Source organism: Corylus avellana, chromosome 10, assembly GCF_965113065.1.
Source record: "Corylus avellana chromosome 10, dhCorAvel1.hap1.2, whole genome shotgun sequence".
Taxonomy (NCBI): Eukaryota; Viridiplantae; Streptophyta; class Magnoliopsida; order Fagales; family Betulaceae; genus Corylus; species Corylus avellana.
This window is the reverse complement of record NC_142499.1, coordinates 21,215,282-21,237,321: the sequence shown is the minus strand read 5'-3', so window position 1 is coordinate 21,237,321 and position 22,040 is coordinate 21,215,282. Positions and strand designations below refer to the sequence as shown.

The 22,040-nt window shown below is 35.3% G+C and overlaps 1 protein-coding gene and 1 pseudogene across 1 annotated transcript; both read right to left on the bottom strand.

Moving 5' to 3' along the window:
* Positions 1 to 481: 481 nt before the first annotated feature.
* Positions 482 to 3,879, bottom strand: LOC148583500 (LRR receptor-like serine/threonine-protein kinase EFR pseudogene; annotated as a pseudogene).
* A 9,553-nt stretch (positions 3,880 to 13,432) lies between these two features.
* Positions 13,433 to 16,816, bottom strand: LOC132162038 (LRR receptor-like serine/threonine-protein kinase EFR). The gene is made up of 2 exons (XM_088511443.1): positions 14,110 to 16,816; positions 13,433 to 13,899 (listed from the first exon to the last, which is right to left on the bottom strand). The coding sequence occupies exons 1-2, from the start codon at positions 16,814 to 16,816 to the stop codon at positions 13,433 to 13,435; spliced, it is 3,174 nt and encodes a 1,057-aa protein (XP_088367569.1).
* Positions 16,817 to 22,040: the final 5,224 nt, after the last annotated feature.

Sequence of the window (22,040 nt, the reverse complement as noted above, 5' to 3'; positions counted from 1 at the left end):
GGTCGGTTATGGTTATATTCATGGCAGTAGGATTCTCATAACTGTATATGAATCAATATCAAAATATCACTAATAACATAATATCTGTTTATAGTAGCGATTCACATTTGGCACATAATATGCATCTCATTTTTTTTAAGACAAAATTAAGATATAATCACCGCATAAAAAAGTCAGATTACTATTTGAATATGATAAAATATATATCTCTCCATCGAATATGAAAAAATATACTATTTTCTTTTTTGTTTAAAAAAAAAAACGCAATCTCAAATAAGATATTTTCTAGAATTTTGTTTAAGAACGTAAAACAGTGAGACTATATCCCCTTTTATTCCATACATTTAAAATGCAAGCAACGTGTAGAGAAATGTCCCTAATAGAAGTGATCTTTTTTTTTTTTTAATGGTATTTTTTCTTTTTGCTTTTTTTCATTATGATGATCTGAATGGCAATCAATCAAACAAACAAGTTAGCTTACCTAGCTCATTCTTCTTCCTCTTCTTCTTCTTCTTCTATTCTCATTCTTAAATCTAAGAAATGCGTCTCTAATTGCACTTAGTTTGGAGACAACGTCATTTGTGGGCATCCGCTCACGGGGTGATGTTGTAGAGCATAGCAATCCAATCTGCAACATTGAGACCAAGTAATCCTCCACTCTGCTTTCAGCATTGAAATGACGATCAACTTCTTCGATTATTGCGCTTTCTTCTATGCCATCGTTATTTGTCTCATCATGAGCAGCTTCTTCATCTTCTTCAAAGGGCATTGATGAGTCCACTATATCCATGACACGTTCTAGCAAAGCCATTGCAGTAAACTTGTGAAGGCTCAGACCATCTTTGAACATGTCATCAGTAGGTCTTTTCCCAGTGAACATCTCTAGCAAGAGTACCCCATAGATGTAAATGTCTCCAAGTACGGAAACTTGGCCACCCATCCCATACTTTGCAATTTATTGATACATGATCACTAAGATATTATAGTCTTCTAAACTTAAGAATTTATCCACTAATGCATATGTACTACTATTTAACAATTTTGAGACTTTTTTCTAGAAAGAAAATGAAACATTTATTTAATTGGTAGAGAGAATTAGGGATGCCGAAGGAGGCTCTCGCCCCCTATTTTGAGTTGCGTTACTAGCTGAAAATATACCTGGAGGAATGTACCCAACGGAACCCTTTAGCACACCTGACAAGCAGTCTGACATGGATTGATTTTTGGAGAGATTGTGTGATGCTTCCAAGACAAACTTCGCTAATCCAAAGTCGCCAACATGGGCTACCATATCCTTATTGAGGAGGACATTGCTTGGCTTTACATCGCAGTGAACAATTGGTGTGTCGCAGTGGAGATGGAGATTTTCCAATGCATAAGCAACATCTGTGGCTATGTTCAATCTCTTAGTAAAGCTCAATCTCTTGCATCGATGTTGCTCATCCTCTATAGGATGCAGCCATTGGGCTAGGCTTCCATTAGACATGAACTCAAAAACTAGACTCTTAAAGTCATTCCCTTGATGATCAATGCTTGAGCAAGCAGTGATAATCTTAAGGAGATTACGATGGCGTAAACTTCTCAAAGCATTGCATTCATTAATGAAACTCTTTGAAGCTCCTCGCCGTTGAAGGTTTAACACTTTAACTGCAACAATTGCTCCATTACTAGAAAGAACTCCTTTGTATACATAACCAAAACTACCAGAACCGATCAAATTGTCCACAGAGAAACCATTAGTTGATGCTTGGAGTTCTACATAAGATATATAGGCCAATCGCCAATCTTTTAGGGAAGACGCTGCCAAAGGTCTCTTTTTCCATTTTTTCGCCATACAACATGTGAGGAAAAAACACAATAGAACAATTACCAATATGACTGGAGTTAGTACTTCAAGTGCAAGGTGTCAAGTGCAAGGCGTTTCGCAGATGAATGCGGACTCTTTGTGTAGCATTTTGGTAAAAGTAATTCTGAGACACCACCACATAGCTTGCCATTTCCAAAGATTGAAATTGCGCTTACATTCAAAAAAATCCCTTCACTTGGCACTTTCCCCTCGAGATTATTGTGAGAAATATTGAGATGCTTAAGTGACAAAAACTTGCTGAGAAAGTCTGGAATCTGTCCTGACAAGTTATTGTGAGAAAGATCAATTTCTTCTAAACCTCTTAGTGTCTTCAAAGATGTAGGAATTACTCCTTCAAAGGAATTATCCTCCAAATGCAAACTCACCAAACTAGTACAACTACCAAGGGAAGTAGGAATTTCACCAGTTAATCTATTCTTCGAGAGATCTAACTCTCCAAGATTTTTTAAGTAACCCAGTTCAAATGGTAGTGTTCCAGTCAAAGAATTATGAGACATGACCAACGAAATCGAAAGAGAAGAAAGACCAATAACCTCTTTTGGTATGGAACCATTGAGATTGTTTCTAGAAAGATTTAGATAAAGCAAAGTTTGGCAATTTCCTAGGCTTAGGGGTATTCTTCCCTCAAATTTGTTATCTTGCATAAAGAGCATTATCAATTTAGTTAAGTTACCTAAGGAGGAAGGGATTGGCCCTAAAAAATTGTTATTGCTCAATGCTAGTTCTCCTAACTGCCAGAGCTTCCCAAGAGCATTCGGGAGATGACCACCCAAATAGTTATATTCTAATCCCAGAGCGACTAAGTTAACAAGGTTCCCAATCCCAATGGGGATGCCCCCATGTATCATATTTGCGCCAAAGGAAAGTTGAGTCAGTTGGGAGGAAAGGTTGGCTACGGAGCTTGGCAGTACTCCACCAAATTGATTACCAGCAAGACCCAAGGTCTCCAAACTAGTACAGTTAGCCAAAAAACTGAGAAAATTCAGGTCACCAACTTTCCCATTTCCAAGTCTATTGTTTTCAAAATCAAGTCTAACCAAGCCACGCAAACTTGCTAGATTTTGAGGCACCGTCCCAGTGAGACCATTTCCAGTAAAGTCACGCAAGCTAAGTCTAGAAGCGTTTGACAGTGACAAGGGAATAGTTCTTGTGAAACTATTATAACCCCCGCCAAATTTTTCAAGGTTAGGAAGAGTAAGGCCAACATTTGGTGGAAGGCTTCCATGCAGCTGGTTTTGAGTAACAGAGAAATAGTATATGGAAGATATATTAAAAATCAAAGGAGGGATAGTACCAGACAGATTATTCATAGAAATTTGAAAAATTCCCAAGCCTGGTAGACGGCCGAGCTCACTAGGTATGCTCCCTTTAAAATTGTTCCGGACAAGGGAAAGAACATACAAACAAGAAAAGTTTCCTATCCATGCTGGGATACTTCCTGTAAGGTTGTTTGCAGCAAGTTGCAGGGAAACCAACTTTGACAATGAGCTAAACTGCACTGGAATCTGCTCAACTAGTTTGTTGCCAACAACATCAAGCACTCTAAGTTGTGTACAATGACTTAGATTACTTGGAAGGTTCCCACCAAAGGAATTGTAAGTCAAGTTGAGATTCTGCAGGAGCTGTAGCCTTCCTACTTCTTGAGGAATTTCACCATAAATGTTGTTGTTTCTTAGGTTGATTCCTGTAAGGTAAGTAAGATTTCCCAAAGAAGGTTTTAAGATGCCAACCAGTCTTTGAGCTTGCAAGTTGAGAACCATGACTCTTTTATTGGAGCGGTTGCATGTAACACCAAACCAGTTGCAGAAATGGGTGGAGTCATTCCATGAGCTCATGTTTTGAAGTGGGTCTTCACTAATCCCATTCTTGAAGTCAAGCAGCGCCAAGCGATCAGACTCATCTTCAAAAGCTGGAATTGTTGCAGATTTCAAAGTTGAGCTCTTAAACAAAGGGAGACTTCCGTGAAAGAATAATAACAAAATCCACTTGGAATTGAGACAAGAGTGCTTCATCTGGTTCAGTTGGGAATATAATTTTCAAGTAAGGAACAATTCTGATACCGGAGTTGCTTGATATGGAAATATTAAAAAAGTTTAGTGAGAGTTAAAAGGAGAAAAATTTTTGTGGTTCAACGGATTGGGATAGCGTGAAAGTAGGAAGAGATGTAAAGAAAAAAAAATTTCTCCATCGCTTTGGACAAATTCACACAGTTCGTTCTCCGTTGATTGAGGGGTCAAGTACTCTACATTGAAAATGAGACAACCATTGACCGAAGGGTCAAGTACTCTAGACGTGCTATACATTCTTTTTTTTGTCATTTTCTCATCTTTTTAATTTTCAAAATACCATTAAATTTGTAAAGTCCTTCTGCTGAACCCATTTTTCTTCTTTTAAGTGAGACAGGTCAAGTCTTTATTTAAAGTAAGAAACCCAGTAATTAAATGCTATTAATTTCATCGTCATTGCAAATTTGCAAGTAATATGTTATTGGTCTCGAGGGCTTTAGTCAGTTATTGGTCTTGTGCCCTTTCAATCACGCAAAGGGCACAAGACCAATTGTTCAAGACCAACAATTGGTCCCTGCCTATGGAGATGAGAATTGTTCAAAGCTGGAAACCAGTTAGCTCCATTCGTTGCTCTTAAAGTTAAAGAAGCCCAAAACACCAATTATGAAAAGAGAAATGGTTAAGAGGCCGAAGTTCATCAAATGACTTCGATCAAATTATTTGTTCGGCAGGAGTAAATAATTTACTATATCAAACCTTTTTTTTAAAAATAAAAAAAAATAAATAAATAAAGAAACAAAAATGTAAAATATGTCCATATATATAGGTATACTTCCAATTGCTTTAGGTCATGGTAGTCTGCAAAAATATCAAATAAGTCCCTATTATAATACTATCTTTTATCCAAAATTATGATGCATTTTGTTAGTGTGTCATGTCAATAGAGAAAATTCACTTTTTCATTGGGCTAACAATTTTTTTCTCCTTCAGGCTACCCAATAGTTTAATTTGACTTGTGGTATTTCACGAAGAGTTTCTCACTATTTATTTATTTTTTACTTTTGTCAAAAGTGACCGACAAAAGTTATGACCTTTTTTTTTTTTTTTTTACATGTCTACATAAGGAAAGGGGGATAAGAGATTCGAACTAGTGACCTCCACTTCATGAGGCATGGTTCACAGCTGATTGAGCTACCTCTTGGAAACAAGTTACGGCCCTTTTGGTAAAGAGTTTTGTTATAAATTTTTTGTTTAAATAGTAATAAGAAATTATTGATGTGATACAAAGGTTTATGTGATTTTTTTTTTTTTTTTTTTTTTTTGGAGAAAAAAGTAAAAAAGTTGACTTTTTAAAATAAAGGTCGACTTAAAAGTACCAAAGATAATCGTGGTGTTAGAGAATGTTCCAATCACATTCCAGCTCACGAAGTCAAATCCAGCTGTTGCAAATCAATTGCTTCATCAAATATTGATTTATCTCACATTTCCTGAAATCATGGAATCAAATCAGATGCTCAAAATCATGGACTCACAGCTAAGACAGCAAGCTATGTTGGGAAACTCTTGAATCAACAAGGCAATCCACTCTTCGCCAGCCTCATGACCAAAGGAAACTGCAGCTAGAGGATTCAAGCCATATATGGAAATATGAGTTTTGTTAAATAAGATACATAGGATTGGACAAAAATTTTCTCCAAACCAGTATGAAAGAAATATTTTCTAACCTATTTAAAATAGTGCAAAGTGTCTATAAACATTTAAAATGCACGTTAAGCTTTTAATAAAAAAATTTTTTAGAAAAAAATTTATTTTCAAGTTTTTTTTTTTTCTACCAAATACAGTTTTTAGAGTAAAAAAAAAAGAAAAAATTGTTTGGCACAGCTTTTTAAGTTCCCTAACACAAATCTAAACAAGCTCTAAGTGTTATTAAAAAAAAAAAAAAGATTTGTAATTATGTTTTATGTATTCCCTTTTTAATTACATTCTGCTCTTCCCAACTTGAAAGTCTTAAATATGGGTCACAATCAATGTACTGGACCTCTTCCAGCATCATTATGCAATTGTTCAAAGCATGTTGAAGTACTGGATATCAGTGGGAGCAATTTCAATAGAAAAATTACAATTGACTTTGGAGGCTTACCTATTCTATGGTGGCTGGTTCTAACTTCCAATTCCCTTGGGAGAGGAGAAGTTGATGGCTTGAGCTTCTTTAACTCTCTGAGTAAATGCGCGCATGACTTTTTGAAGATGATGGATTTCAGTGATAATCAATTTGGAGTGACGCTCTACAGCAACTACTCAATCTATAGCAAATCTGTCAAACCCAACTTCTGTCATTGAGGTTAGGAAGAAATCAATTAACCAGAAACATCCCTTCTATGAGCTCAACTTTTTTTTTTTTGGCTAGTTTCTTGAACTTGCCTACTGATGGTCAGGTTTGCTCTTCACTGACTAGTGATGCGTGTCAGCAACCCTATGGGATTTTGTTCCGATTACGCAACATGGCCATATATTACAGCATTTTTAAGTTGCTTTGGTTCGTTTGATAGACCGAGTCATTTATTTTATTCATTCTCAATTGTTACTAGGTTATTTTTTTGTTTGTGTTATTGTAATTTCCCTTTTTGATCGTTTTTCCCACATTGAATTATAAAAATTAAAATTAAAATAAAATAAAAAAAAAACATTGACTCGATTCTTGTCACTTTAATAATTAGAGAATAGAGATTGTAATATATGTATAATGTGAGGTGGGTCTGAAATCAGCTCGATCGGCAAGTTGAGAAATGTTATTAAGTGGATTGAAGAAATTCATAATTGATTACCCCGTCGACAATCGACTTGGCTTGGGTAATTGATTACCTCGTTGGACCATGTTGCGCACGCGAAGACTAGACTCATATAGTCATCCACCCACAATAGCGATATGACGAAATATCCGTCCACTTTCTAAAGCAAATCAATTTGCAAGAAATATGATTAATTCCAGGGAAATCTAATTCCACCGTTGACTATGTCCATCTAAACTCATATTAATTTCCTGAAACATTCCCATCAAAAGGACTTGAGACTTGAAAGCCAAATTGAGTCGGCTACAGGGTGCCGCTGGCGATCTGTGGAATTTCGACCCAAAAGGTCGTATTTTGCACGTTAGGATGAGAAAAACAGAAAAAGAGAACATAGAGAGAGAATCATAGCAAAATTATGCTCTGACCCCTACCTTTTTATCTACAGACATGCACCTCTATGTCAAGAGTTGCACCATTTCCCTCTTAACCTCTATGAAATTTATCACCTTCCATGAAGATAATAAGGTATAGAGATTGATAAAGAGTAATGCTACACGTTCTTTTTGTGTTATTTTTTAGTCATTTCAAGAATGATGTGACTATTAAAATCACCATTGAGCTTTTGATTGATCATTATTAGATTTTGATCAAATGATGATTTTAATAACCACATCATTCTTGGATGAACTCAAGAGGGATACAAAGAGAAACTTCTAGAATTACTCATTGATAAATCACCACTTATCTAAAAAATTTAAGCTGATAGGAATGAGTAAATTAAGGAATGATTAGCATTATGGTAAAAATTTATGTATGAGTATGTTGAAATAATGAATATGGGGGAATATGAGCGGAAGCAAATTAAAGAGCGAATAAACACAAAAAACTTTACGGGTGGTTCGATATTAGATACCTACGTCTACTACTTGGAATACCCCTAAAGGCCACATTGTGCTCATTAACTTGATTTGTCTACAATACAAAGGTCTCTATTTATAGGTTAGTGTCTAAATACAAGTATAATAATCAAATCTCCTTAATTTGATTATAATCTCAATATATGATTACAGTCAACCCATAAATAGAGAATATTTCAATATCAAACTAATTATGAAATATACGAAAAATATAATATTTTTCATATATTCTAACAATGTCAAAATTAAGCTTAAAGAATCTTGCCGAAGATGGAAGCTACTCAAAGTGTACTCAAGGGTAGAACTAGGATTTTAGATGTGGGGGTGAAATTGAAAAAAAAAAAAAAAAAAAAAATGGTTAAAGGGATAAAATTTTGATTTTAAAAAAGAAATTATAGGGGTATTTTATAAAAAAATTAAGGGAACATTTTGGCATGCTGTCTCAGCTTTTTTGGGGATTTTGTTGGCAAGTTGGAGAGCAGCCACTTGTTAATGAATAATGCTCATATGCAACAGCGAGAATTGCTTGCAGATTTCAAAGTTGAGCAATAAACAAAAGAAGAATTCTGTGATAGAATATTAACAAAATCGATTTGGAATAATGCAGACACGTCACAAGACTAGTGCTTCATTTGGTTCCGTTGGGAATATAATTTTCAAGTAAGGAACAAGTCTGATACCGGAGTTTGCTTGATATTCAAATATTAATAAAGTTCATTGAGAGTTAAAAGGAGATAAATTTTTGTAGGTAGACTGATAGGGAATAGTGTGAAAGGAGGAAGAGATGTAAAGAAAAAAGTTTTCTCCATTGCTTTGGACAGATTCACAAATTTCTCCGTTGACTGAGGGGTAACTGAGACAACCATTGACTGAAGGGTCAAGTACTCTACATTTGAAATGAGACGACCATTGATTGAGCTTTGAAGGGTCCATGTGAACCCATTTTTCTTCTTTTAAGTGAGACAGGGTCAAGTCTTCCTTTCAAGTGAGAAAAGCAGTAAATGTAATTAATTTCATCGTCATTGCAAGTAAAATCTAAAATTGAGACAATACAACCAGAGCAACTAAAAATACATCAACACAATTTCCAATGTCAACATAAAATCGGTATCGAAATACCATTAAAAAGCAACCTAAAGCAAATAACAAGAACTCCACAACGTAAAAGACCACGATAACAATTCCAACTAATTAGTTGTAAAATCCAAAGGACTCCAGAAAGTCTCGAAAACAACAATTTTAATAAGTCTAAAGTATCCACAAGTCAAAACCACCATTCATTTACTAACATATATAAAGTGACACCTGTTGGGAAAATTGATAATTAATTGGCAACCAATTTTCCACCAGCACTTTATGCGAAAGACAAGTTTGGAAAGAAAATACACGATCGAGAACACACACCAATCACACACGTACACAAAGAGTTTACATGGTTCGGCAATATGCCTACATCCACGGGGCATGATCCGGTCTCCTTCTTTACTATTGAGAAATATTGAGTACAATGGTACAAGCCTGAACCGCTTAAGTTTAATATCCCAAACCCAAGCCCTTTACCCCTTGTACACCCCACTCAAATGTCCCTCTCAAATACCCAGTAAAGAAAAGTTACAAAGTGTTCTCACCAATTTGAATTTTTCGGATCTCCCACTTAACCAAGGACTGCATGTCCTTTTATAGAGGCTTAATCACGAAAAATGAGGAGAAACAATTCTAATCTAATTATTACTGGAAAAACGAAACCATCATGAATACAAAGTCTTTTCATGATGAAGATAAGCATTGCAACCCACATGTTTATCCACACACGTTTTCTCCAAAAAATCAAATTCCAGTTGTTCTTGGACTCCTTTTAAAACTAACCTTATCCTCTTATAGATAAATATGACTTGAGCTCACCAACTTGAATATTGATATTTTCCAGCAATTATCTTCACACTTATTGACAATTTGAGCCATTATCAACAATCTCCACCTTGGCGAAAATTTGGCAACCTCCACCTGATACCTCAGGTCCGCATCTTGATCGATGCCCATCCCCACGCCCTAGGATGTGGTACAAAACACTGTCTACACTAACAGTAATAATTCTACAAGAATTATCATGCTCCACCATAAAGAGCACATGCACTTAGAATTAAACCATTCCAAGAATTTTCATCTTTTGGCACATGTCGAAAAAATCCTGCTGAAAAATATGGTGCAACTTCCATGTTTGGTTCCCTCGGAAGTTCATCAGCCATCGACACCCTTTTCCACCACATACCTGACATCAAAAAACCAAACCAATGTCTCGTATGCAAATGTGGACCCGCTAATAGAACACATCCATTAACCTGGCATTTTTAGCGGTCATGCCAAAGGATGTACATGCCCTTATCAAAGAACATCATCATCTCTCGTTACGAGAGAAACAATATTAGCGTTTTTGGAGCAATCTGCCGAATCTGCTCCTCTCAACGTTTTGTGTAGCCCATATTGGATGTCATTGACTTGTATTTGCCACAAACCAAAGTTCATTCTCCCATCGAACCTTTCAATCCCAAACTTCATGGACTGCATTTCTTCTTAACGAGTAGAAATCCGCAACCAAGCTCTGATACCAATTGTTGGGAAAATTGATAATTAATTGGCAACCAATTTCCCACCAGCCCTTTATGCGAAAGACAAGTTTGGAAAGAAAATACATGATCGAGAACATACACCAATCACACACGTACACAAAGAGTTTACGTGGTTCGGCAATATGCCTACATCCACGGGGCGTGATCCAGTCTCCTTCTTTACTATTGAGAAATATTGAGTACAATGGTACAAGCCTGAACCGCTTAAGTTTAATATCCCAAACCCAAGCCCTTTACCCCTTGTATACCCCACTCAACTGTCCCTCTCAAATACCCAGTAAAGAAAAGTCACAAAGTGTTCTCACCAATTTGAATTTTTCGGATCCCCCACTTAACCAAGGACTACATGTCCTTTTATAGAGGCTTAATCACAAAAAATGAGGAGAAACAATTCTAATCTAATTGCTACTGGAAAAACGAAACCATCATGAATACAAAGTCTTTTCATAATGAAGATAAGCATTGCAACCCACATGTTTATCCATACACGTTTTCTCCAAAAAATCAAATTCCAGTTGTTCTTGGACTCCTTTAAAAACTAACCTTATCCTCTTATAGATAAATATAACTTGAGCCCACCAACTTGAATATTGATATTTTCCAGCAATTATCTTCACACTTATTGACAATTTAAGCCATTATCAACAACACCTTAGCTATTATTCCTCACAAACTTGCACCAAAGTCTCCAAATCCTTCAACAGTGTCTAGCTAGAAGGATCCTGATTGCAATATTATCTGAAAAATGTTAATAAGGTTTAATGAGTCAACTCAGTAATAGAATTGGTTAATCTAAGTGTGAGATCAAGCGATGTATATCTTACTCCTTATACAAGATTTCAAAAACACAATTCAATACATAAATTAAAAGTAAGAATAAAAATGTAATGCTCCTCAGTAAAACTTGTGTCAACATAATAATATATCAAGCGATTAAATAAGTAGAACATGTGAAGTTTACTTTGTAATTTCAAAACAATTGCGTAACACTTTTCTATACATTACTTACAATTCACTATGAGTAATAATGTTTCATCATCATATCCAAAAACTTAAAAACTCACCTCACGCCTTGGCATTCTCTTTGGGCATTTGAATTTGGACAACGGTCTTTGAATTAGACCGATAATAATAATGCCCTACGAATAGGCCAAATAAATGCCCTTCAAATTAAGACATTGGTCTTCAAATCAGACCAATAAAATAATGTCATTCGGATCAAAGCATTGGCCTCCGAATCGGCCCTAATATCACTCGTACTTAATGTTAGGGTTATCCCACATATGTTGTGGAAGAGGTTGGTTGTCAGTTTCTAAATGTGAGAAAAATTCCCACCTCTTGAGCTAGCTTTTGGGGTTAAGCTAGGTCCAACACCACCCAACTCTGGTATCAAAGCCCAGGTTCAACAAACAAGTCTCAGTCCAACAGTCCACGAGAGAAATGAGTTGTTTTTGCTCCGACCCAGAGCCCGATGTGTGAGGGGGAGATTGTTAAGGATATCCCACATCGGTTGTGAAATGGCTGATGGTCATTTTGTAAGTGTGAGAGAAAGTGTCACATTTTGAGCTAGCTTTTGGGGATAGGCCCATGACCACCCAACACTTACCTTAGAGTGTTTCAAAGCATAATTAAAAGTGCTGACAAGTATTAGTCTAATACTATCACTATTCAAAGTATATAAACTGAACATGTAAATACTAAAAGTAAAAGTTACAACTTCAAGCAAAAGTTATCCAGATAACTTTTCAATTTATCTTAAATCTAGTAAATTTCAATTCAATATTAAAAAAATTATATTGTACAACATGTTTGTATCTCATCAATAAAATAGACTTAAAAAAAAAATCAATAAAATATAGCTTGCCTCACCATTTGTTTAACTCATACACAAAAGTCACAATAGAAAGCATAATATCAAAATAAACAATAATTTCCAACAACTATTGACTTTTCCAAAACATCAATTTCAGGTAATTTGGAAAACCCCGAATTAACCGATTCTACTTACCTCGTGTGGAAACACTAATATCCACGAGTTTCTTCGTCCTCCTTAAAGATTCTAACTCATTCCTATTCAAGAATGCATCTAATGCTTATAAGCCAAACACCTAATTTCTCCCTATAACATATTCTCTAAAAGTCCATTTCTCTCATTTAATATAAAAATCTCCCTTACAATAGATTCATTTGATGCATTAGAATACTAACCTCAATCTCGAATGCAAAACATCAATTTAGAAATACTCATATAACTCTACAAAATCCCTTAATTTCACCCAAAATTATGACCCTATATGCTCATTAATTATACTCAATTCAGCCACACTCATTCATTATTGAATGTTCATACATGCAATTCAATTCTTTAATTACACAATAGAGCCATCAACTTGGAGCAATTAGAATTCATAGATCGAAATCCCCAATTTCCCTGAACAAAGAACCATAAATCTCAAATTTTGTCAAAGTAGTCGAACCCATTGCAATTTGAATGAACCCACATGTTATTTTAACATCTATAAACAAGACTCACTCATCAATTTCAAAATATTAAGGCCTGATTACCAAAATCCCCAATTTCGGTATTATGGAACCCTAACTTTAAAATCCTTGATTCATAACAATCTAGCTATAATTTCCTCAAATTGAAAGAATTCATCAGCGAACATACCTCTGTGATTAATTGAAGAAACATGAAAAGGCTTGCAATGGTGTTTTGTGTATGGGTTGATTACGATAAAAAACCAACCGGTCGGTTACGGTTAAATTCATGGCCGTAGGATTCTCATAACTATGAATCAATATCAAAATATCACTAATAAGATAATATCTATTTATAGTGGCGATTCACATTTGGCACATAACATGCATCTCATTAAAAGACAAAATTAAGATATAATCACCGCGTAAAAAAGTCAGATTACTATTTGAATATGATAAAATTTATATCTCTCATTCTAATATGAAGAAAAATACTTTTTTTTTTTATTTTTTTATTTTTAACAAAAACGCAATCTCAAATAAGATACTTTCTGGAATTTCGTTTAAGAACGTAAAATAGTGAGATTATATCCCCCTTTATTCCATAAATGTAAAATGCAAGCAACGTGTAGAGAAATGCTCCTAATAGAAGTGATTTTTTTTTTTTTTAATGGTAGTTTTTTTTTTTGCTTTTTTCATTATGATGATTTGAATGGCAATCAATCAAATAAACAAGTTAGCTTACCTAGCTCATTCTTCTTCTTCTTCTTCTTCTTCTTCTGTTTTCATTCTTAAATCTAAGAAATGCGTCTCTAATTGCACTTAGTTTGGAGACAATGTCATTTGTGGGCATCCGCTCACGAGGTGATGTTGTAGAGCATAGCAATCCAATCTGCAACACTGAGACCAAGTAATCCTCCACTCTGCTTTCGGCATTGAGATGACGATCCACTTCTTCAATTATTGCACTTTCTTCTATGCCATCGTTATTTGTCTCATCATGAGCAACTTCTTCTTCTTCTTCACAGGGCATTGACGAGTCCACTATATCCATGACACGTTCTGGCAAAGCCATTGCAGTAAACATGTGAATGCTCAAACCATCTTTGAACATGTCATCGGTAGGTCTTTTCCCAGTGAACATCTCCAACAAGAGTACCCCATAGCTGTAAATGTCTCCAAGTACGGAAACTTGGCCACCCATCCCATACTCTGCAATTTATTGATACATGATCACTAAGATATTATAGTCTTCTAAACTTAAGAACTTATCCACTGATGCATATGTACTACTATTTAACAATTTTGAGAATTTTTTCTAGAAAGAAAAAGAAACATTTATTTAATTGGTAGAAAGAATCATGGAGGCCGAAGTAGGCCCTCGCCCCATATTTTGAGTTGAGTTACTAGTTGAAAACATACCTGGAGGAATGTACCCAACGGAACCCTTCAGCACACTTGATAAGCAGTCTGACATGGATTGAGTTTTGGAGAGATTATGTGATGCTTCAAGGACAAACTTCGCTAATCCAAAGTCGCCAACATGGGCTACCATATCCTCATTGAGGAGGACATTGCTTGGCTTTACATCGCAGTGAACAATCGGCGTGTGGCAATGGAGATGAAGATATTCCAATGCATAAGCAACATCTGTGGCTATGTTCAATCTTTGAATAAAGCTCAATCTCTTGCATCGATGTTGCTCGTCCTCTATAGGATGCAACCATTGGTCTAGGCTTCCATTGGACATAAACTCAAAAACTAGACTCTTAAAGTCATTCCCTTGATGATCAATGCTTGAGCAAGCAGTTATAATCTTAAGAAGATTACGATGGCGTAAACTTCTCAAAGCATTGCATTCATTTATGAAACTCTTGGAAGCACCTCGCTGTTGAAGGTTCAAAACTTTAACTGCAACAATTGCTCCATTACTAGAAAGAACTCCTTTGTATATAGAACCAAAACTACCAGAACCGATCAAATTGTCCACAGAGAAACCATTAGTTGATGCATGGAGTTCTGCGTAAGATATAGATGCCAATCGCCAATCCTTTAAGGAAGATGTGGCCAAAGGCCTCTTTCTCCATTTTTTAACCATACAACATGTGAGGAAAAAACACAATAGAGCAAGTACCAATATGACAAGAATTACTACTTTGAGTGCAAGGTGTTTCACGGATGAGCGTGGACTCTTTGTGTAGCATTTTGGTAAAAGTAATTCTGGGACACCATCACACAACTTGTCATTTCCAAAGATTGAAATAGCACTTATATTTGAAAAAATCCCTTCACTTGGCACTTTTCCCTTGAGATTATTATGAGAAAGATTGAGATGCTTAAGTGACAAAAACTTGTCGAGAAATTCAGGAATCTGTCCTGACAAGTTATTGTGAGAAAGATCAATTTCTTCTAAACCTCTTAGTGTCTTCAAAGATGTAGGAATTACTCCTTCAAAGGAATTATCCTCCAAATGCAAACTCACCAAACTAGTACAACTACCAAGGGAAGTAGGAATTTCACCAGTTAATCTATTCTTCGAGAGATCTAAATTTGCAAGATTTTTTAACTTACTCACTTCAAATGGTAGTGTTCCTGTCAAAAAATTATGAGACATGTCCAAAGAAATCGAAAGGGAAGAAAGACCAATAACCTCTTTTGGTATTGTACCATTGAGATTGTTACTAAAAAGGGTTAGATGAAGCAAATTTCGACAGTTTCCTAGGCTTGGGGGTATACTTCCTTCAAATCTGTTCTCATTCATAAAGAGTAGTGTCAATTTAGTTAAGTTACCTAAGGAGAAAGGGATCGGCCCTAAAAAATTGTTATTGTTCAAATATAGTTCTTGTAACTGCTGGAGCTTCCCAAGAGCATCCAAGAGAGGACCTCCCAAATAGTTATCTTCTAATCCCAAAGCGATCAAGTTTACAAGGTTCCCAATCCCAATTGGAATGCCTCCATGTATCCTATTTCCACCCATAAGAAGCCAACTCAGCTGGGAGGAAAAGTTGGCTATGGAGTTGGGCAATACTCCACCAAATTGATTACGATCAAGACTCAAGGTCTCCAAAGTAGTACAGTTAGCAAAAAACCCAAGAAAACTCAGGTCACCAGCTTTTCCATTTCCAAGTCTATTTACTTCGAAATTAAGTGTAACCAAGCCACGCAAACTTGCTAGATTTTGAGGCACCGTCCCAGTGAGACCATTTTCAGCAAAGTCAATCATGTAAAGTTTGGACGCATTTGACAATGACACGGGAATAGGTCCTGTGAAGCTATTAGCACCACCGACAAATAATTCAAGGTTAGGAAGAGTAAGGCCAACATCTGGTGGAAGGCTTCCATGCAGTTGGTTTTGAGTAACAGAGAAATGGTATATGGAAGATATATTATAAATCAGAGGAGAGATAGTACCAGATAGATTATTCACGGCAAGACTAAAAAATCCCAAGCCTGATAGACGGCCAAGCTCACTAGGTATTCCCCCTTGTAGATTGTTCCGGAGAAGGGAAAGAATATGCAAAGAAGAAAAGTTTCCTATCCACGCTGGGATACTTCCAGTAAGGTTGTTCCCAGCAAGTTGCAAGTAAGCCAACTTTGACAATGAACTGAGCTCCTCTGGAATCTGCCCAACAAATTTGTTGGCAGCAACATCAAGCACTCTAAGTTGTGTACAGTGACTTAGATTGGTTGGAAGGTTCCCCCCAAAGGAATTGAAACTCAAGTTGAGATGCTGTAGGCGCTGTAGTCTTCCTACTTCTTGAGGAATTTCACCATAGATGCTGTTATTTATCAGGTTGATTCCTGTAAGATAAGTAAGATTTCCCAAAGAAGGTTTTAAGATGCCAACCAATCTTTGAGCTTGCAAGTTGAGAACCATGACTCTTTTATTGGAGCGGTTGCATGTAACACCAAACCAGTTGCAGAAATGGGTGGAGTCATTCCATGAGCTGATGTTTTGAAGCGGGTCTTCACTAATCCCACTCTTAAAGTCAAGCAGCGCCAAGCGATCAGACTCATCTTCAAAAGCTGGAATTGTTGCAGATTTCAAAGTTGAGCTCTTAAACAAAGGGAGGATTCCGTGAAAGAATAATAACAAAATCCACTTGGAATTGAGACAAGAGTGCTTCATTTGGTTCAGTTGGGAATATAATTTTCAAGTAAGGAACAATTCTGATACCGGAGTTGCTTGATATGGAAATATTAAAAAAGTTTAGTGAGAGTTAAAAGGACATAAATTTTTGTGGTTCAACGGATTGGGATAGCGTGAAAGTAGGAAGAGATGTAAAGAAAAAAAAATTTCTCCATCGCTTTGGACAAATTCACACAGTTCGTTCTCCGTTGATTGAGGGGTCAAGTACTCTACATTGAAAATGAGACAACCATTGACCGAAGGGTCAAGTACTCTAGACGTGCTATACATTCTTTTTTTTTGTCATTTTCTCATCTTTTTAATTTTCAAAATACCATTAAATTTGTAAAGTCCTTCTGCTGAACCCATTTTTCTTCTTTTAAGTGAGACAGGTCAAGTCTTTATTTAAAGTAAGAAACCCAGTAATTAAATGCTATTAATTTCATCGTCATTGCAAATTTGCAAGTAATATGTTATTGGTCTCGAGGGCTTTAGTCAGTTATTGGTCTTGTGCCCTTTCAATCACGCAAAGGGCACAAGACCAATTGTTCAAGACCAACAATTGGTCCCTGCCTATGGAGATGAGAATTGTTCAAAGCTGGAAACCAGTTAGCTCCATTCGTTGCTCTTAAAGTTAAAGAAGCCCAAAAAACCAATTATGAAAAGAGAAATGGTTAAGAGGCCGAAGTTCATCAAATGACTTCGATCAAATTATTTGTTCGGCAGGAGTAAATAATTTACTATATCAAACCTTTTTTAAAAAAAAATAAAAATAAATAAATAAATAAAGGAACAAAAATGTAAAATATGTCCATATATATAGTTATATTTCCAATTGCTTTAGGTCACGGTAGTATGCAAAAATATCAAATAAGTCCCTATTATAATACTATCTTTTATCCAAAATTATGATTCATTTTGTTAGTGTGTCATGTCAATAGAGAAAATTCACTTTTTCATTGGGCTAACAATTTTTTTCTCCTTCAGGCTACCCAATAATTTAATTTGACTTGTGGTGTTTCACAAAGCGTTTCTCACTATTTATTTATTTTTTACTTCTGTCAAAAGTGACGGACAAAAGTTACGGCCTTTTTTTTTTTTTTTTTGACATGTCCACATAAGAAAAGGGAGAAGAGAGATTCGAACTAATGACTTTCGCTTCATGAGACGTGGTTCACAGCCGATTAAGCTACTTCTTGGGGACAAGTTACGGCCCTTTTGGTGAAATAGTAATAAGAAATTAGTGATGTGATACAAAGGTTTATGTGAGATATATATATATATATATATATATATATATATATATATATATATTTTGGAGAGAAAAGTAAAAAAGTTGACTTTTTAAAATAAAGGTCGACTTAAAAGTACCAAAGATAATCGTGGTGTTAGAGAATGTTCCAATCACATTCCAGCTCACGAAGTCAAATCCAGCTATTGCAAATCAATTGCTTCATCAAATATTGATTTATCTCACATTTCCTGAAATCATGGACTCACAGCTAAGACAGCAAGCTATGTTGGGAAACTCTTGAATCAACAAGGCAATCCACTCTTGGCCAGCCTCATGACCAAAGGAAACTGCAGCGAGAGGAATCAAGCCATATATGGAAATATGAGTTTTCTCAGATAAGATATAGAGGGTATTTAGGATTGGACAGAAATTTCCTCCAAACCGGTATAAAAGAAATATCTTCTAACTCATTTAAAATAGTGCAAAGTGTCTATAAACATTTAAAATGCACATTAAGTTTTTAAAGTCTAAAAAATATTTTTAGAAAAAAATTTATTTTCAAGTTTTTTTTCTACCAAATACAGTTTTTAGAGTTAAAAAAAAAAAAAAAAAAAATTGTTTGGCACAGCTTTTTAAGTTCCCTAACACAAATCTAAACAAGCTCTAAGTGTTATAAAAAAAACAAAAAAAAAAAATTTGTAATTATGTTTTATGTATTCCCTTTTTAATTATATTCTGCTCTTCCCAACTTGAAAGTCTTAAATATGGGTCACAATCAAAGTACTGGACCTCTTCCAGCATCATTATGCAATGGTTCAAAGCTTGTTGAAGTACTGGATATCAGTGGGAGCAATTTCACTGGAAAAATTACAATTGACTTTGGAGGCTTACCTATTCTATGGTGGCTGGTTCTAACTTCCAATTCCCTTGGGAGAGGAGAAGTTGATGGCTTGAGCTTCTTTAACTCTTTGAGTAAATGCACGCATGACTTTTTGAAGATGATGGATTTCAGTGACAATCAATTTGGAGGTGCGCTCTACGTACAGCAACTACTCAATTTATAGCAAATCTGTCGAACCCAACTTCTGTCATTGAGGTTAGGAAGAAATCAATTATCCAGAAACATCCCTTCTATGAGTTCAACTTTTTTTTGGCTAGTTTCTTGAACTTGCCTACTTTTCTATTTTCGACAGAATTCTTCCTCTGTTGTCCGACTACTGATGGTCAGGTTTGCTCTTCTCTGACTAGTGATGCGTGTCAGCCACCCTTTGAAGTTTTGTTCTGTTTATGCAACATGGTCATATATTACAGCATTTTTAAGCTGTTTTGGTTCGCTTGATAGACCGAGTTATTTATTTGATCCATTCTCAATTGTTATTAGGTGATCTTTTTGTTTGTGTTATTGTAATTTTCCTTTTTCCTTTTCCCCGCTTTGAATTAAAAATAAAAAAAATAAAAAAAACAAAAAAAAAACTGACACGATTCTTGTCACTTTAATAATTAGAGAATAGAGATTGTAATATATGTATAATGTGAGGTGGGTCTGAAATCAGCTCGATCGGCAAGTTGAGAAACGTTATTAAGTGGATTGAAGAAATTCATAATTGATTACCCCGTCAACAATCGGCTTGGCTTGGGTAATTGTTTGCCTCGTTGGACCATGTTGCGCACGCGAAGAATAGACTCATATAGTCATCCACCCACAACAGCGATATGGCAAAATGTCCGTCCACTTTCTAAAGCAAATCAATTTGCAAGAAATATGATTAATTCCATGGAAAGCTAATCCCACCATTGACCAAATGTCCGTCCACTTTCTAAAGCAAATCAATTTGCAAGAAATATGATTAATTCCATGGAAATCTAATCCCACCATTGACCGGTTTGCACAAATTATGTATGTCCATCTAAACTCATATTAATTTCCTGAAACATTCCCATCAAAGGACTTGAGACTTGAAAGCCAAATTGAGTCGGCTACAGCATGCCGCTGGAGATCTGTGGAATTTCGACCCAAAAGGTCGTATTTTGCACGTTAGGATGAGAAAAACAGAAAAAGAGAACATAGAGAGAGAATCATAGCAAAATTATGACCTGACCCCTACCTTTTTATCTATAGACATGCACCTCTATGTCAAGAGTTGCACCATTTCCCTCTTAACCTTTATGGAATTTATTACCTTCCAAGGAGATAATAAGGTATAGAGATTGATACAGAGTAATGCTACACGTTCATCTTGTGTCATTTTTAGTCCTTTTAAGAATGATGTAGCTATTAAAATTACTATTGAGCTTGTGATTGATCATTATTAGATTTTGATCAAATGATAATTTTAATAGCCACATCATTCTAGAATCTTGTGATTGATCATTATTAGATTTTGATCAAATGATAATTTTAATAGCCACATCATTCTAAAATTACTCATTGATAAATCACCACTTATCCCAAAAATTTAAGCCGATAAGAATGAGTAAATTAAGGAATGATTAACATTATGGTAAAATTTAATGTATGAGTATGTTGAAATAATGAATATGGGGGAATATGAGCGGAAGCAAAAGAGAGAATAAACACAAATAACTTTACGGGTGGTTCGGTGTTAAATACCTACGTCCACTGCTCGGAATACCCCTAAGGGCTACATAGCCTACATTGTGCTCATTAACTTGATTTGTCTACAATACAAAGATCACTATTTATAGAGTAGTGTCTAAATACAAGTATAGTAATCAAATTTATTTGATTTGATTATAATCTCAATATATGATTACAATCAACCCATAAATAGAAAATATTTCAATATCAACCTAATTATAGAATATACGAAAAATATAATATTTTCCATATATTCTAATAATGTCAAAATTAAGCTTAAAGAATCTTGCCGAAGACGGAAGCTACTCATAGTCTAGTCAAGGGCAGAACTAGGATTTTAGATGTGGGGCAAAATTAAAAAAAATAAAATAAAAAAAAAGGGTAAAGTCCACTTAACCCCCTCAAACTATCACCCCAATGACAATCTACCCCTCAAACTATCAATTGCGACAATTTACCCCCCCAAACTACCAAAACAATGACAATGTACTCTCAATTTTAACAAAATGATGAAATTACCCTTATTAAAATAAAAACAAAAATATTAAAATTTAATTTTTTTTTCAAAATTTTAAGGGTATTTTTGTCTTATTGAAAATTTTATAGGAGTAATTTTGTCATTTTGCTAGCATTGGGGGGGGTACATTGTCATTGTTTTGATAGTTTGATGGGTAAATTGTCGTAATTGATAGTTTGATGGGTTGATTGTCATTGGGGTGGTAGTTTAAGGGGGTTAACTGGTTAAGTGGACTTTACCCTAAAAAAAATAATGTTAAAGGGATAAAATTTTGATTTTAAAAAAGAAATTATAGGGGTATTTTATAAAAAAAATTAAGGGAACATTTTGGCATGCTGTCTCAGCTTTTTTAGGGATTTTTCTGGCAAGTTGGAGAGCAACCACTTGTTAATGAATAATGCTCATATGCAAAAGCGAGAATTGCTTGCAGATTTCAAAGTTGAGCAATAAACAAAAGAAGAATTCTGTCATAGAATATTAACAAAATCGATTTGGAATAATGCAGACACGTCACAAGACTAGTGCTTCATTTGGTTCCGTTGGGAATATAATTTTCAAGTAAGGAACAAGTCTGATACCGGAGTTTGCTTGATATTCAAATATTAATAAAGTTCATTGAGAGTTAAAAGGAGATAAATTTTTGTTAGTAGACTGATTGGGAATAGTGTGAAAGGAGGAAGAGATGTAAAGAAAAAAGTTTTCTCCATTGCTTTGGACAGATTCACAAATTTCTCCGTTGATGAGGGGTCAAGTGAGACAACCATTGACTGAAGGGTCAAGCACTCTACATTTGAAATGAGACAACCATTGATCGAACTTTGAAGGGTCAAGTGACGTGCTATACACTCTTTCATGTCATTTTCTCATCTTTTTA